A 19,165-nucleotide genomic window follows, 5' to 3' on the forward strand; every position below is an offset into this window, starting at 1 on the left:
TAGTAAAAGACCTACAAGAACGACAATATAAAGCCATTAAAGCTGACAAGAAATTCAAATGGAAAACTAAAAAACAACTAGATATGTTCATCCTAACATTTAGACAGAATGAAGACATAAATAGAATTTACGGCATAACAGACATACTTAGTAAGAGAGTTGAAATCGAGCCATTAAGGAGTTCCAGATTAGTCCCACAATGTAAAAGATGCCAGGCTTACGGACACACGTGGAAATACTGTAAAAAGGAGCCAAGATGTGTAAAATGTATTGGTAAACACCTTACTGAAGATTGCCAAAAACCACCAGAAGATAAACCAAAATGTGTTCATTGTGGAGAAAACCATCCTGCAAACTACCGCGGATGTTATGTAGCTAAAAAATTACAAACAATAAGAAACGAGAGAACAAACAAAGACAATGTTATAAAAGCGCCCCATAGAGTTATTGAAAGCAAAAAACTAAAAACGGCAGAGGTCAGTGAAAATAGAAGTTACAGCGATGTAACAAAGAATGCAAGGAGACATGCATTATCGCAACAAGAAAAAGAAACTAATATTACATTAAAAATGATATTGGAAAAGCTCACCAAGATTGATGAAAAAATCAAATCGATATCAGAGTTACCCGACTAGAGCATAGCGCTAAAGGAGCTATTCCGAAAATCAGAAATGGCTAAAGACCTCCGAATAATGGCGTGGAACGCAAATGGACTGTTACAACATCAGATCGAGTTGCAAGCAGTACTAGATATTGAGAAAATTGATCTGTGTCTCGTTTCTGAAACACACTTCACTAAACAGTCATATGTAAAATTTAGGGGGTATAGAGTATATTCTACTGTGCACCCAGATAATGCAGCTAAAGGAGAAAGCGCTATTATAATTAAAGATCTTGCATCATGAGGAATTAAAATATGCAACTGAGCACATACAAACTATAACAGTCTGTGTGAAGATGAAAACACATACCTTAAATATAAGTTCAATATATTGTCCTCCTAGACACTCTAGACAAAAAATACCCACTGGGGCTCTAGGCTAACTACAACTAAAGGAAAAGAACTATTGTCAGCTGTTAAGGAACAAAAGGGTGAAGTAATCTCTACTGGTAGACCAACATACTGGCCTACCGATAGGAACAAAATTCCAGACCTAATAGATTTCTTTATTTACAAAAATATCTCAGCTAACTATCTGGATATCAATGACGGCTGGGACATGAACTCTGATCACTCACCGATAATTTTAACTATGAGTGATACAGTGATTAAAAAAGAGTTCAATCCAATATTGACTAATAAAAAAACTGACTGGGAGAGCTTCAAAATAAAACATTGAACACAAAATTAATCTTACTGTGCCATTGAGAAACACGAGGCAACTTTTTGACGAATTAGAAGTTTTTATAAAAAATATCCAACAGGCAGCTTGGGAAAATACTCCCACAATAACTTCTAGAACAAAAGGGAACAACTATCCAAAAGAAATCAGAGAACTCATAGTAGAAAAAAGGAAGTTAAGAAAAAAATGGCAGCAATACAGAGGTCCAAGAGACAAAACTACTCTAAATAATGCTACACAAAAACTAAAAAGGGAGATACAGAATATAAAAAATTCAACAATTATTTCTTTTTAAAGTAATTTAAAGTAATTTAACAGCTGACCAGAACACAGATTATTCGTTATGGAAGGTAACAAAAAGAATGAAGAGACCAATTATTCATTCCCCTCCTATCAAGTTGGAAAACAGCAACTGGGCTAGAAGTAACGAACAGAAAGCAGAACGATTTGCAGATCATTTAGAAAGCACGTTCAAACCCAACGACAATGATGGTGAAGAACTGAGATGGGAAGAACCATTCCAAACTGAAGAAAGAATAACGTTGACATCACTTAGAGAAATATTAACAGAGATAAAAGAGAATATAAATCCTAAGAAAGCTCCAGGATATGATCTCATAACAGGAGAACTATTAAAAAATCTACCAAGAAAAGCCATAGTTAAGCTGACACACCTAATAAATGCTTCTTTTAGATTGAGATATATTCCCAGACTCTGGAAAGTAGCCGAAGTGATTATGATCGCCAAACCAGGTAAATCTCCTAATGAAGTGACATCCTATCGACCAATATCACTCCTTCCGGTGATGTCAAAACTATTTGAAAAACTTCTATTTAAAAGATTAAAACCAATAATAGAAAGAAAAAATCTTATACCAAATCATCAATTTAGTTTCAGAAATCAACATTCCACCATAGATCAAGTTCACAGAATAACGAATATAATAGAAAAAACATTAGAAGAAAAGAAAGTATGCTCCACAATCTTCTTGGATGTAGCACAGACGTTTGATAAAGTCTGGCATGACGGTTTAAACTATAAACTAAGAATGTTCATGCCTAAACAGTATTCAGAAATCTTGAAATCATAAATTGCGAATAGATATTTCAGAGTAAAACAAGAAGAAGTGTACACCGACTTTAGGGAGATCAAAGCTGGCGTGTCACAAGGGAGTGCCTTAGGTCCGGTCCTGTACCTATTGTATATGTGTGACATTCCAGAGCTAGAACAAAATACTATTGCCACCTTCACGGTTGATACAGCCATACTAGCGATAGTGAAGAAGCGACTGATAAGTTGCAACTATCAGTAAATAAAATACATAACTGGACCAGAAAATGGCGAATAAAATTAAATGAGACTAAATCTGCACACATTAATTTTACAAATAACAAAATAGAAAATTTCCCAGTTAGAATAAATGATACCCAAATTCCTCATGCAACATCAGCAAAATACTTGGGCATTACATTAGACGCGAAGCTGCGCTGGAAAGTCCATGTCAAAAAGAAAAGAGGGGAGCTTGATATTAGATATAAGAAATTGTATTGGCTGATTGGAAAAAAATTCAACATTATCAATTCATAATAAATTATCCATCTACAAGCAAGTACTGAGATCAGTATGGGTATATGGGTGCCCCATGGGGGGCTGTACCAAAGCTAGTAATCTACATATTATCCAAAGATTTCAAAACAAAGTACTGAGAAACATTGTTGATGCTCCTTGGTATATCCGTAACAGCAACCTCCACCAGGACCTGGGTATGGAAACTGTGATCGAAATAATCAAGAGAACAGCGGCAAATCACGAGCAGAGGCTGCATAGTCATGTGAATGTCGAGTCAATCCAGCTTCTTGACAACACTGAACTAAAGAGAAGACTCATAAGGACAAAACCATTTGAGTTAGTGTAAATGTGTAACAGTTTAGTGTAAAAAGCAGAGTATAGTGCTGTGAAGTTATTGCATGTTAGTTGTAGTGAATTAGATAGATAAAATAAGATTAAGCCATAGGGTAAGCCCTTAGATTTAAGTATTTGCTGTTTATTAAATTGGGTCAGAAAATGACAGATAATTGGTCATTTGTGACCAGATAGCAGTATACAAACACCGCACAGGTGTTAATAAAAAATCTCCTAAAAAATATTACGAGACAATAGTCACTTCTGTACATACACAGAAGGTACACTGTTAATCTTATTGGCAGCAGCCCGTGGAAAATAAAAAATAAAATAAAATAAAATAAAGAATTACACCATACTCACTGTTCTAATAATACAACTATCCATGTCCCTATTTATGTAATTTATAACTCCTTTAAAATATTCTTCATACTCTTCGATCTGTTGCGTCTCCTCACGATACATTATTTTGAGAACAAAATAATGTGCCAAAAGTTTCTGAACCAGGCCTTCAAGATCTTTTAGTTCTAGTAAACTTTTTCTAAAAACATTTCAAGCAATAATCAAGAAGGGTATTTGAATTAAATAATATTTTTAAATCAAATATTACTTTCTGCAAAATAATTAATTACAACAATTACCAGTTATTGATATTTTGCAAAAATTAGTTGTAAAATAATGGAAGATTGCTTCATACGATGGTGGTGCTTTAATTTCGGAGTGGTAATATTGTAGTTATCAGATAATAGACATAAACATTTTTATTAAATATTGATATGTATCAATAAAAAGTACAAAAATATATTATTACTGAGCTGTACAAACTATTATTTTACAATAAACAATAATTTGCTGTACACAAGCCAACACGAAGCAAATAGCAGAGAAGATCAAGTACCAAAAATATTAACTAGGAAAAAGGGCATTGTCAACCAAGGATCAGAACTACTACCGGAAAATCACAATAGACGAAATAAAACTAGCCCTAGGAAAAGCTAAGAATAACAAATCTCCAGGCGAAGATTGTGTAGTTACTAATGCAATCAAATGTACTCGCCTACTTAAGAAAATAAAAAACCTTTTTAACATGTGCCTTTTGGACAGTAATATACCCGACAAATGGCACAATGCTGAGGTAATTCTATTGGACAATAAAGGAGATCCCCGTGAATTAGATGAATTAAAAAACTACAGATCTGTAAGTCTTCTTAGTGACCTATACAAACTCCTTATAAGAATAGTGTAACGAAATAGCCCATCTCCCATACGTCATAATTCTTAGAAGGAAAAATCTAGAAAACTCAAGAATTGGCATTTCAATAGCGCCCGTCTTCGATGCGCTTTCGATGAGACGAATTAGAGGTGAGATACTCCAGAATATTATCGTACATAATACTTTTGGTATATAAAGGTAACGATGTTAGGAGTAGAGTTTAGTTGATAAGAGAGTACCGAACTGTAGAGTTATAAATAAATATATTTATATAAATTCAAACCGCTCGTTTTATTTAATCTCGCTACAATAGTAACGAATCGTCTTGAGAAAAAACTTGATTTCTACCAGACAATAGAGCAAGCGGGATGTGGTAACGGATTTGGAACAAATAATCACCTACAGAGCATTAAAACGGTAATAGAAAAGACTATCGAATACAATCGACCACTCGTTCTGGCTTTTGCAGATTTCCATAAAGCCTTTGACACGGTAGAATTCGACAAAATCCTGGAAGTACTACAAGCATGTCGCATTGACTATCGATATACAAGGTTAATTTACAATACATACAAGAACACAACTATGTCGGTGAAACTACATAAAAACACGGATTATATCCCAATCGGCGGAGGAGTCCGACAGGGTGATACCTTATCGCCTAAACTGTTTACCGCAGTACTAGAATATGCTTGTAAAAAACTTAACTGGGAAGAGAAAGGCCTGAACATTGACGGTAGAAAAATAACAAATTTGAAATTCGCAGCCGAAATAGTTTTGTTCTCGGACAACCCAAAGAAGATATGTACAATGCTACATAAACTTCTGTTAGTGTATGTCGGTGTGGGTCTTAAAATAAACATCTACAAAACAAAATTCTTGACAAATCTAGTACCTAGCGAAAATGTCAATATTGGAGACAACGAAGTAGAGCTGGTGGAAAAATACATATACCTTGGACACGAAATAAAGATCACAAGAGACAACCAAACATGTGAACTACGAAGAAGAATAAAACTAGCATGGGCAATCCATGAAAAACTCAAAGATAACTTTAAAAGCGATATATCAATTTCTTTAAAACGTAAAACATTTGACCAATGTGTGTTGCTTATGATGACCTATGGCGCCGAAACTTTGACATTGACAGTTACAACTTCTAAAACGCTGCAAATAGCTCAAAGGAAAATGGAAAGGTCAATGCTGAGTATATCGCTTTGTGACTGAGTTAGAAATGAAGACTTATTTATATTTTATTATTATTATTTTATTATTTATATTTTAAACAAATTATATTAAGTATATTAAAATAATTCAATAAATTATTATGTTTGCTCCTAACGCCACCTGCTAACGTATTAACAAAACATACGTTGTTTATTTCTGACAGACCTGTCAAATTCAGACGAAATATTGAATTAACAATAAAATAATAAATATATAAAACAATAAATATCATTTGATAGTAAATTTTTATTATTATATAAACTAAATAAGATGTTAAAGAATAATAATTGTATTTATATGAAATTATTTTAAACAGAGAAGTGTCATAAAAATTTAAACAGATGATTTAATATTGCTATTAATTACAAATCGAATCTTTTATTGACATATATTCTTATGATTTTTTACTTCTCATTTAATGTCTGTATTTTGTTACTTATTTTTCATGCAGTTTTTAATTTAAACCGTCTTAGAATAAATACATGATGACTAGAAACGAATTGATCGATAGTAGTAAATCGACGTGAGAAACTGCTATTTTGTGACGCTCGCCTCAGCATTTTACTATAGAGAAAAAAGTAATACAACGCCAGTATAGAAGCTTCGCTTTTAAAAACACGTGGTGAATCTATAGATGATTCAAATAAACAAAAAAAAGTAGGCGGTACTGTATTCATATTATGTTAAGGGTACTAGAAGTATATAGTTTTGTTTTATATTATAATTAAATTAAATGGTTACTTGTTGTATAACGGACGCTCCTTGTCGAGTAAAGAGTTTCCAACTATTTCATATCGTGATCTGTTGCTTTGACGATCTGCTTTGCATGTTACTATAGAGAAAAATATGCCAGTTACAATGCCAGTATAAGAGCATCATTTCAAAAGTAAGAATGGATATATTAGAGGAAGTCTAGGGGTGGCCTAATATGGTTGAAGCATGTTCAACATCGAGATGCTGATCACTTAAGGTAAGTGTACCAATTATGGACCACACACCTAATATAGACCATCAAATTTCAAATTCAAAAAAGAAGAAAAACTTGGCTGTTATTGTATTTAGGTAGGAACCTATATAAAGTCAAACATTTTGAGTGGCTATATTTATTAGTTTTGGTCATTTCCAGTAACGGCATCGGTGTGAAAAGTTATTTTATCCAGTGGTGCCGGTATTAGTGTACATTTTACCACAGCACTGTTTGAAAATTAACAGGTAAGTTTTATTTGATCTTTGAATAACTTTATTTTTGGGGCTCTTTATTGGCTATGAAAATTTATCAATTACAAATAGGTGCTACAATATTACAACTAGGTGCTCAGTGATAGATCATTATTTAGGAGGCATTCAGCTGTATACGATGTAAGAAATCTATAAATATTTACAATTATAAAGCTGATATCATGATCAGTACCAATTTTGAACCACTATGTCCATAATTGGAACAATGATGGTCCATAATTGGTGTTATTATTTTGAAACTAATTCATTTTTTTTTGACAGAATGTGACAGAATGACCACAAAACGTAGCCAATATAGCAATGAAGCATTGAAAAATGCGCTAGAAGACATCCAAATGGGTCTATACTGTAATTCCACTATTTGGAAGAGTGATTTCATCGTTCGAAGGCAGATAAGTGGGGAAAGATGTATGAAGATCCAGTGGCGTACACAACATAAATTTATTTACAGGTTTTTACTGTCGTTTCGATCTCTATACATAAAGATCGTTTTCAAAGATATACACGATAGTTACATTTATTTTCTTGTTTATTATTATATATTTATATAATATTATTTATATAATCTTATATTATTTATTTTCTTCTAACTTTAAAAACGGTCTCTGGAATAGAGATCGAAACGTCAGTAAATTAACTCTTTATTTCTCAACAAAAGCCATTAGAAACCAATGAACATGAGCAAAGTAAAGAAAGTCAAATTGAGGTGGGCCATACCTCCCCGTCTAATCTTACCAAAATCTCAATAACCCAGAATCTGCAAGTAAGGTCTGTCAAATCAAAATTACCAGTTTACCCCATCTCCATTTAAAAGATTTTCTCGCCTAATGAGTCTACAGTGGCGAAAAAAATTCGAAAAAAGGAAAAGACTCTTGCTGTAGTTACATCTCCATAAATGTTTGAATATTATAGAAAAAAGGAAGAGAAAAAAAGACTTATAGAACAAGAAAAAGGGAAGAAGCGAGCAGACAGGGAAGAAAGGAAAAAAATAAAGTTCTAAAGCTTGCAAAGAGAAAAACTAAACCCATTTCTCGATAATCATCATCGAATGACAGTGATGCCAGCTTACCAAATTCGGTAGAATCTGTTTGGCAAGAAGAAGATGATGATGACCAGAATGACATGGGAACTTTACCCGAAGAAGGCAAAAACGTTAAAGAAGGGGACTTCGTTCTAGTTACCTTTATGGGGGGAAAAAGGAATACTTCAAGATTTATATACCTGTGTTGTGTGCAGCAAAATAATGACAATGAAATAAAAGTCATGGGGTTTAAATCATGTAACTCAACATTATAAAAATTTGTGGCAGATGAAGGATATATTTCAGTAATTCATTTAAATGACATTATTGGTGTCTTAACAGCTATAGAGATAACTATGAAAGACAGTAAACTAGCATATTATGTGTTCAAAAGAAAATTGGAAGTCAAAGAAAAATGATGTACAAAAACTTCAATCACCTATGTTTAGTTCAAAATAAAATTTTATTCATCTCTTGAGTTGTGTTTTTAAAGTAATACTAAGATGGTTCATAATTGGAGGGTCCATAATTGGTTTAAAAAAGAATGCTATGTTCATAATTGGTTCCTTGAGTACCTTGATAGGTAATTAATCAAAAAAAAAATTGTTTAATCATGTAACAATAAAAATCACACCAACTATATCTTGGCAATAGGTTGAAATTTGACAAAAATTATATCAAATTGAAATTCTTGCTTTATGTTTGACCGCAGTACGTTAAGAATTCCTTAACCGGTCCATCATTGGTACATCTACCTTAATATGAAAAATTATTGATTTGATAGTTACTGGGATGTGAAACATAACGCTGATCTGGAACTTCGTCACAAAATTCCTTTTTAGCCTTTATTTCCATATATACTGTACTTTGACATAAAAGGTAAATATCTTGTATGATTTCAAATACAACACAGATCATGAAATTAACATAATAAATACATAAATCACATAATACATACTCATAAACTTCTACTTCCTGTTCCATGTATTGTAATTGGGTCCGACTAATGTGATGATCTGCATATTTCTTTGTACAATCCTCAAGCATATCACATAGCCTTTTCTTGGTGTCTAATTTTATTGCTATACTTTGAGCCAAAGATGAATCGTCACAGTTTAAAAGTGATTGTACATTTAGTTTTTCTAAATAAGATACCATTGCTTTTAATTGCTCAACTTCCATTGCGGTTGCTAAATACCGGTGTTGACTATGTAGTATTCTAAAAACAATAATAAATATATAATGGTGACATTTTATAGAAATTATACACTCTAAGAAACCAAAATCACTATAATGATAGGCGGATTTGATCTGATCCAACTTAGTGAATAGGATCTTGGAATATTGTTAAGTAATTCAACTATCATACTGTTGGAATCTTTTATCTATTGATAAACATTAAAAGTGATTGTAAGTTATTTTAGAGTAGATTTATGAGAATTCAAAATTCGAAATATTCTAAGATCGAATTTATACAAAATCCCACACAACTCACAATAAAATACATATATGCTTTATTGTCACTGAAAATTGTAAAAAGCATTGTAAGTTTTTTTAAGCTTTGACAAAGCTTACAAAAAGTCAAAAAAATAACAGTAACAATTTAAAATTTACTAAAATTACATAAATCGTCAATATCACAAAATAAAAGATAATAAAATATACAATCCATTGGAATATTTAACTAAATTGCAAATTGCATAATAAAACCGTACGATCTAATAAGTTTAAGTTGATGCATGTGATACCCAAATATATATTTATATACAAATTCTTTAGTTGCTTGTACCTAAACGTACTGTAATTTCTAAGTTATTTGTTAAGAAACTCTTCCACGAAATAATATGGTCTTTCAGATAAATAGGCTTTTGCAAATTTACGGAACTTAAGGAAAGAAGTTGTAGATTTAAGTTGCAAAGGGAGATGGTTGTATATTTTTTTGCCGAATATAATATAGATTTCTTTACTAACTCAGTGGACGGGATCGGTAAATACACATCACAGGTTGAATTTTTGGTGGAGTAGTCATAATTAGGTATTGCTGGAAAAACATGTAGGTGTTAACAAATTTAGCAAATTCTTTCTAAAATATATAAAGAGGGAAGAGTTAAAATCCCGTGATTTTTTAAGAAGCTTCTTCAATGTGTTATTTTACTAAGGCCAAAAAGATACTGTATTGCTCTTTTTTGTAATTTAGAAATAACATCAGATTGAGCAGCTGTACATGAACCCCAAAAAGAAAGACCATATCGAAGATGAGACTCAAACAAAGAAAAATATGCTATTTTGGAAGATGCTAAATTATTGATTTCCTTCGAAATAGATCTTATTGCATAGCAGGCTGAGGCTAGTTTCTTACTTAACAAATCGATATGAAGGGACCATTTAAGGTTACTGTCTATAAAAATACCAACAAATTTTACAGAATCAACGATACTGATATTAAGAAGCAAGGGTTGAAAAGCTCCTTTATAGGATAATGCTACTGTCTTATCCACGTTAAAAGAGAGTAAATTAGAGTCGGACCAGGTTTTTATTTTAAGTAGATCAGAAGTTATAATTGCATGGAGAGTTGCAATATTAGAGTTCCTCCAGGTAATACTGGTATCATCAGCAAAAAGAAAAATTTTTTTTGCTGAGACTAGAGTAGTACTCAGTATCATTTGCTCTAACTAGTTGTTTCCTATTCCGTAAGTAAGATTGGGCCCAATTCAAAGCAAAACCTCGAATTCCATAGAAATTTAGCTTTTTTATCAAAATGTCGTGATTTACACACTCAAAAGCTTTGATATAGTCACAAAAAACAGTGGCAGTGTAAAGATTATTGTTTAGTGCTTGATAGACCTCATGTAGTACAGAAAACATAGCATCACTGGTACATTTATTAGATAAAAAACCGAACTGACTTTGTAATAAAATGTTGTTTTCAGCGAGAAAGGACATAAGTCGGGCTTTTATAAGTCTCTCAATAATTTTGGATAGGACCGGTAGTAAGGCAATAGGTCTGTAAAGTACATTCATTTAGCAAATTCCCATCAGTAAATATGAGCACGTGTTGATATTCGCCGTCTCATTCGTCAAGAGGCTATTTATTACCTTAAGCCAGACAGATTCTCATGTTACAGATCCAAACTTGCCAGCATTTTAAATTCAAATTGTATCGTGTTGATTTTTAAGTTAATATATTGTGTTATATTTATGTTATTAGTTATTGTTAAGTTATTTACTGGTCGTGTTATTTTTTAGAGTTTAGTTTAATTGTGATATAATGATTAAATTTCAAGAAATTCTTACACTAACAGTTTCAAAAGTAAATATTTTTAAAAATCATGTGGTACACATCAGTACGACCCTATTTGGCTTTCATGTGCTTCTATTGACAATTGGGAATTTGTAAAATGAATAGGGTTTAGTTGTAGATATTCGATTTTTTACCACCCCTATGAAGAGGAATAATAATGGCTGTCTTTAGGCACCCTGGAAATATATCTTTTCAAAGGAATCGTTAATTAGTGAGACCAGGACTTCTAACACATTTTTTGGGAGATTTAAGAATATTTTTATGGATAGTCCATCAGCACTATAGGAAGATTTGCGTTTGATACTATTGATTGTTTGGATCAATTCAGATAGAATTGTGTTGGTGAATCTTTCGTAACATACTGAAGCAGGTTTGTCATGTAGAAAAGCAAGATGTAGTTTAATGGCTTTCAAAATATTCGGTTCCCTTAATCTTGCTAGAAGATATCGACTGTTCGAGTTATTGGTTAATCTAACTCTTGGTGGGGTCAAAGGATCCAGATTAATCGATGGTTCTAAAGTATCCTTCTTAATGAAGTTAATATGAGAATGGAAAGCATTCTTAGATTTGCAAATTTCGATGGCCTGCTTGTCTGTGACTATTTTTGTGTTTTCCACTTCACTTTTGTTGTTGCTTAAAATGGTAATTGGATTTTCCAAGCTAAGGGGGCTTCTGATGTTCTTCGGACTCATATTTGACTCAGATGAAGGCTTTGGTTCGGAATAAGTAGATTTTATAGAACATTTAATGTTTACACCAGGTGGCCAAATTTCCTTATTAAATAATAAGTCAATGAGGTTTTAGATTTTATGCCTATTTTGAATGAGGAACCACTCGCTGTGTCGGCATCTTCAAGGAAGGCATATCATCTAATATATTCCTTAATATCCAGCTTCTCTTTAATAAAGTTCAACTCCAAATTGAAACTAGTAAAAAACTAATATATCATGTAGTTACATATGTCAGCAAATTTTTAAATAAAAATGAAGCATTAAACCATGACCTACTCTGATCCGGTTCAGATTAAATTCAGATTAATGTCATTTTTCCAAAGCTACTTCTGGATTTAACGTAATTATGAAAAAATCAACATATGTTGACATAAGTAAATGCATAGCCAGGGTTTAGTGAATTTTTTTTTATTGTTGAAAATAAATAAAAAACCATAAGGGTAATGTTTTTAATAAATATTAATAAAAATGCCATATTAATTAATATGGGAACTTGTGGGCCAACTGATATAGTTATATGTTGCGCATTTTCTAATAAATTCATTTGCATACATACCTATGATGCATATTATTCAGGTTATTCGTAAGAGTATCATTGAACGGCATGTGGAAACTGGTAGTATTGGTGAGTGCTGTAACATTTCTTATATCGGGAGATTTCTCTAACATTGGTCTAAGTAATGTCAATAGATTATCCACTTTTTCTTTGAATATTTCAATATCAAAGTTGTTAATAAAATATGGCGAAGGGCTCTAGAAACATAAAAGTATTTTTAAATAATTATACAATCGAACCTGTTTATTAGTATACCATCAGTAGTGGGAATATCCTTGTTTAAGTAAATATGACAAAATAAGTAAATCGATGCATAGATGGGTAGATAGATAGATATTTATTACAAACAGGTAAAACCCGATGGCAACGGTGTACTAAGCAGATAAAAGTAAATTTATATTTCTCCTACTAAAATCCCAATTAGCGCGATTAGTAGCGAAAAATATCAGCAGTGAGAAATTTCTGGAAAAAAACTCGCTTTCGGTAAAAACTAGTGTTTGAAGTGATAAAAGTAAGTAAGGTTCTTTACAATTCGAAACAGTCATACTGGTGGAACTCTGGCCGTTAGTTTTGCGACGTTGCCAAAGTTAAAAATAGTTCTGCAAACTAAGGACTGATAGGGACTGGATTTTTGAGCGGGAATCTAGTTCCCTTCGCGGTCCTTAGAAACAGATATGATGTACACGGACAGTGATTATACCGCGTCAGAAGATAAGAAGAGAAAAGATAGAGGGTCGAAACTTCACCTTTCCTGTAGAGCAAAAAAACTGCCAGAACCCCAAGCAAAAGAAAACCAAAGGAAGAAGATTCAAAGGATGTGGACGGCGTTATGAGCATGTTCAAGAAGATGATGGGGGAACTGAAAGAAATCAGGAATGAAAATAAGGAATATAGAGAGGAGATGATAACACTTTAACGTAAAAGATTTTATACAAAAGCACCTAAAAGAGGATGTCGAAATAGAATCTGCAATGAAACTAAAAAACAATATATGTCTGGTACAAATGAAGGATTCTGGCGAAAAAATTAAGGTAATGAATGAAAAAAGAAAACTCAGATTTCTTACTGGAGAAAAGATCTTCATCAACGATGACCTGACCGAAAAAGAAAGACACATGAGGCAGGAAATCGTAAATAAAGGCAAGGAATTAAGAGCTGAAGAAAAAAATGTGAAGATAGGGTACAAAAAACTAACTGTGGATGACATAAAATGGGCATGGACCGGAAATGGTACTTTCAAACGAGAAAATTCTAGAAATATGGACCCAAAAAACGGCATATAGTAGTGGAAAAAGAAAAGGATGGCCCATTATGCCAACGGACCCTAGCGATGAACAGGAAAATGAGTTTGAATATAAATAGCAAAATAAAAAATAAGAATATGTACCTAAATATTGCGACCTGGAATGTACGAGGAGTATACAAGGAGGGAGCATTAATTAACCTAATAGAAGAAAAATTTAAAATACACATCATAGCACAGGACAGGAAACACATTTAACTGGAAACAACATTGAAAAGATTAGCCCATACACGTTTTATACAAGTGGAGGCGATAATAGGAATATTGGAGTGGGTTTTCAACCCACTCCAATAAGATCACATGAAGACGTGGAGCAGGTAAAACGATTCGTAGTAAAATCTGACAGAATGTGTGCAATTAGAATTAAAGGAAAAGAGAACATGATATCGCTGATAAATATACATGCCCCAACAGAAGAAAAAGAAGAAGTGAAAGATGAATTTTATGAAAAATTACAGTCATTGTCTGAAGAAATGCCCAGACAAGATATTAAAATTATTATAGGCGACGCCAACGCAAAGGTCGGAAGAGAAGATATATATAAAAACATAACAGGGGTGAAAGTAAACATTTGAATACAAATGATAATGGACTAAGATTGATTACATTCGCAATTGAAAACAGGATGAAAATAATGAGTACGCATTTCAGGAGAAAAAATATATATATAAAGGAACGTGGAAAATTCCGGGATCAAATGAAACTAATCAAATAGACCACATCTTAATACAAGAGAAGTTCGCCAATTTAATAACAAATGTGAAAACGTGCAGAGGGGCTGACGTAGACTCAGATCATTGTTTGGTTAGAATTAATATTAGAGAAGCAATCATTAAAAAGCATAAACAGAAAAAGAAAGTGCAACGTAAATTTAATTTTGAAAAACTGCGAAAATTTGAGGTAGCGCAGGATTATCAAAAGGATATACAAGAAACCTACGCCAAACAAGATAGTACTACTGTGAGTAACATACAACAAAAGTTCTTGAAAGTGACAAACACTATAAAGGAAGCAACGTCGAAGAACATACCAAAAACAAAAAGATTTAGAAAAAACCACTGGTTCGATGACGAATGTAGAACAGAGTTAAAAAAAAGATCAGATTTGATATTAAAAAGTTTACGATCGCAAAAACAAGACGACCTAGAAATTATGCCGAACAACGAAAAAAAGTAAAGAGAATCCCAAGGGAGCGGAAACGAAAGTATATGGATGATAAAATAAAGCGCATTGAAGAAAATTACAAGAAAAATAAAATAAAAAATTTTTACAAAGAGGTAAAATACATTAAAACTGAGTACCAGGGAAGAACGATGAATGTAAAAGATAAGCAAGGAAACCTGAGAGTGAACGAAGACCAAATATGTGAAAGGCGGAAAGAATATTTCGAAGAGATGCTAAATGACGGAGTGAGTCAGAAATAATAAAACATATGAAAAATCAAAAAAGCCCCGGAGAGAGCGGCATTGTGGCAGAGAACATAAAATATGGAGGAGGGGCCTTAATAAACCAACTTGGTGAGCTATACTAGAAGTATGGGATGCCGAAGAAATGACTTAAGAATGGAATAAGTTGATTATAATTACTATACACAAAAAGGGAGATAGAACTGAATATGCAAACTATAGAGGAATATTATTATTAGCGGTAATATATAAAGTACTCGCCGTACTAATTAAAAAACCATTCGAAATATATATAGAGAAGGCCAAAAAAAAAGATAGGAAGACCAAGAAAGAAATGGAGAGATGTAGTGATGGAAATTATCCATCCAGCTAAAGGCCTGTTAACGCTGTACATACATACAAAACCCAATTACAGAAAATGTGATATAAACATGTAGCTGTACAATATATAAAAATATTTATATGAGCAAAGCACAATTATAATACATAACAACAATCTTATAAACACAGGTAGAATAAATCATCATCATCATCATCACTGGCTCGACAACCCTTTTTGGGTCTTGGCCTGTTCCAGGATTCTTCTCCATTCTGATCTGTTTTGTGCTTTTTTTCTCCAGTTTTTTATTTTTAAGGTTGTTATATCATTTGTAGAATAAATACAAATTAAAATAAAATCCAAAAAAGTTGATGAGTTAATGAAGATAATAACATATTTGACTGATCATTACATATTATGAGTTAGTTCTAATAAATACTATTGGGTTGGTATCGCCAGACAGTCAAAGTCCAACTCAGATATGACTTGTGCCAATGTTGTTACATATGGGATCTGCATTACTATGTTGTTTAGAAGCTTGTCATTTCAATTAGTTAAGATCTAAATCTTTGGATTGTCTAGTAATCAGCATTTCATACATTTTCTTTTGAAAAGTAAATGGTGTTGGTACACCTTGCAAAGTTAATTACCGAGAATTGTATTTACAGGAAGATTATACATAAATTACTAGGTTGAAGAGACGACTCTTTAATAACCATAAGGTAACAAATTCCCCTGATCATGTTTCTAAAAGATACAAAGAACACTATATGTACTTAACTCAATAATAGGTCTTGTACTGCTCTTAAAATTTGACTGACAGTAATATTATAAATATCGCAATTGCCACTGATTAAATTGAAATTTCTGCACATTTGGAAACATTTTGGCACATTTCTTCTTACTTTCGTCATATCAATATTATGTTTGCCAAGTATTTGGCAGCCAAGTATGTTGGTAATCCTAAGATACATTTTTAGGATATCAGCATTGGACAATATACCTATATTGGAGCGCATTAAGTGTAAAATCAGACAGTATAAAAGAATGCAATGATCTGTTTGGTCAAATTCTTTTTAGAAATCCATAGGTACAGATTGTCTCGAGTTATACAACCTTTGACTATGAAATACAAGATTCCATCAGGTCCTATGGTAGATTTAGACTTAAGTTTAAAATTATCTCTAGTTTTCTGTACTTAATAGTTTTTGCAACTATGGCTACTGCTTCCTTTTAAAAGTTGAATAATTTCATTAGAGTATCAACAAGGATAAATGCTACTACTCATCTTCAAAAGTAAAGTCTGTCTGAACAGATAATATATTATTGAATTAATTTTTTCTATGGCTAGCTTACTATCACTTTGTTCGAAAACAAAATATGTTGGGAGAACTTACATAAAAGAACTATCTGATTTAAATCAAACACATTATGTGATGGATTATGTTAGAAGATTGCTAGATGAAGCTGAAGGGTGTATTTTTCAAATTTGTAACTCAACTAACATTTAATCTCGAGAAGTAATTCATATGTCACATTATAATAAATTATTTAAATATACTGTATTCAAAGCACATACTTACAAATTCAAAAGTATGTAAAACATCTGAACATTTTATTATTTGGTCATGAATGTTTTCATTTAGTTTATCTAAATTTTCACTTTCCATGAGGCATTTTTCTTGCATTGTTTTTAATTTTACTGATGACTCAATTTCTTCTTTCACTTTTTGAGTAAGATCATTGGTAAGTTTTTCTTCCAAGTTTCTAAAAATTTAGTATATTGATATACAAGCATTCAAATTACTTTACTATTTTCATCATTCTATTAAAACGAAACCTTATTATTGATAAAGGACTGATATTAATACAGATAAACATTCACATACTAAACAGACCAATTTATATAACCAAATTTAAATTATGTTTAATACAATTAAGCAACAATCTGAACAAAACATATAAAAAGTTATTATTAAAGTAAATAGTTAAGAAATAAAATCAACAATTCTCCCATATTTTTACAAACTTTCTTAAGTATTACATGATTGAGAAAAAATAACTTACCTGTTATAAGCAATTGCTTGGCTTAATTCCCTTTCCTGTTGACAAGCCAAAATAAAATCTTCTTCTAGAAACTCAATTTCCAATGAATTATATTCTGCATCAAATATACCGGGATATTTATTTTCTATTTCATCTTTTTTAACATCCAATTCCTCATTCGTAAGAGGTGTTTCAATAGAATTATATCTAAAATAGGAAATTAAAATACAAATAACAAAATATTAGTATGGAATGAATATTCTACAGAAAAAGATTCATGCACTATATTACATAAAGAGTATGTTAAAAAGGGAATTACACAAGAGTGAGAGAATTACAACCCTAAGATAGTGAGTAAATGATAAAGACATAACACAAGATAATTTGCCGTTTGTTGACTATTCTACTTGATATGAAAATAAAAAAATATTAATTGAAGGTGAAAACGAAAAGAACAAAATGTAACTGGAGAAATTATGTTTAAAACGATCTAAATAAACTGAAAATCATTTACGAAGTTTATTAAAGGTAAGTGACTAAAAATGGTTACACTAACACTAAGCTATGGGTCAACTATTTGGAAACACTAGAGCTTTACTATAGACAATTTCTTACTCTGAAACTTCTTGATGTGATATGTAGTTTCCTTTAGAAAGCGATACACACATCCAGTTTAACAAGTTTTTCATATCGTTATCATCTGTATCAAACCAAGCTTTAACAACATTTGGATTTAAATGCAATAACTGTATATCTAATTCTTTAAACACTTTAAGAAGGTCCTCTCCGCTAAAACCCGACATCATTGATATTCTATTATGGTTTCTTGTACTTTACTTAGTTATTTAATGTTCTATACTATTATAGTTCTTTTTTCAGTATTAATAATAAAAAAGTTTTTGCCAAGAATATAGATAGACGTTATATCATGTTATATTCTTTCGTTTTTGCGAAGGTTTTTAGTTTTTGTTTTAAATTTCTGTCATCATAACGGCAATGTCATACAATTCTTCTTTTCCACATGTGGCCTGTTGCTACTACGCATTCAGTCATAATTTTTATGTAAAACACAGCTTGTTTAAAATTTAAAACTTATTAATCAATTAATCAAAAAAGTAGCAACGGAACATGGATATCTCTTTTGGAACTTGGAATTGGAACGTTAGAATTTTGAATAGACCCGGGGCGTTGATCGCCCTGCTAAAGAAATTGAAAAGTTACAAGATTGGTTTGGCAGCAATTCCTGAAACTATGACAAAAAAGATAGTTAGGGAAGGGTATCCTGGTTCTGAACATATTATCAAAGAATATAGACGCTTAAGCGTCTATATTCTTTGATATTATCAAAGAATAAAGAATATAGACGCTTAATCCAACGACGAAGACATGTGTGCATTGTTTAGATTTTGACGACATGGTTCACTTTTAAGTGATATAGGAAATAAATATTTATTGTTAATAGTTGAATAAGAACTATCAGTTCTATTTTGCAAAGCCTCGAATATAGCAGTGGTCCTCATCTTTAGGAATAGCTGTACGTTTTAATATATTCTTACC

The 19,165-nt window shown here is 31.9% G+C and overlaps 1 protein-coding gene across 1 annotated transcript in view; it reads right to left on the minus strand.

The window, feature by feature from the left end:
• The window catches only part of LOC140446900 (uncharacterized), a 42,185-nt gene extending 23,584 nt beyond the window's left edge, over positions 1-18,601 (minus strand). Inside the window, exons 1-6 of the mRNA XM_072539486.1 lie at positions 18,224-18,601; positions 17,630-17,815; positions 17,146-17,329; positions 12,535-12,731; positions 8,905-9,165; positions 3,610-3,787 (exon numbers count right to left, since the gene is read on the minus strand). Coding sequence (XP_072395587.1) covers positions 3,610-3,787; positions 8,905-9,165; positions 12,535-12,731; positions 17,146-17,329; positions 17,630-17,815; positions 18,224-18,414 — 1,197 coding nt within the window. The 5' untranslated portion in view covers positions 18,415-18,601. The remainder of the gene's footprint in view (positions 1-3,609; positions 3,788-8,904; positions 9,166-12,534; positions 12,732-17,145; positions 17,330-17,629; positions 17,816-18,223) is intronic.
• Between the last annotated feature and the right edge of the window lie 564 nt (positions 18,602-19,165).

Source organism: Diabrotica undecimpunctata, chromosome 7, assembly GCF_040954645.1.
Source record: "Diabrotica undecimpunctata isolate CICGRU chromosome 7, icDiaUnde3, whole genome shotgun sequence".
Classification (NCBI taxonomy): domain Eukaryota; kingdom Metazoa; phylum Arthropoda; class Insecta; order Coleoptera; family Chrysomelidae; genus Diabrotica; species Diabrotica undecimpunctata.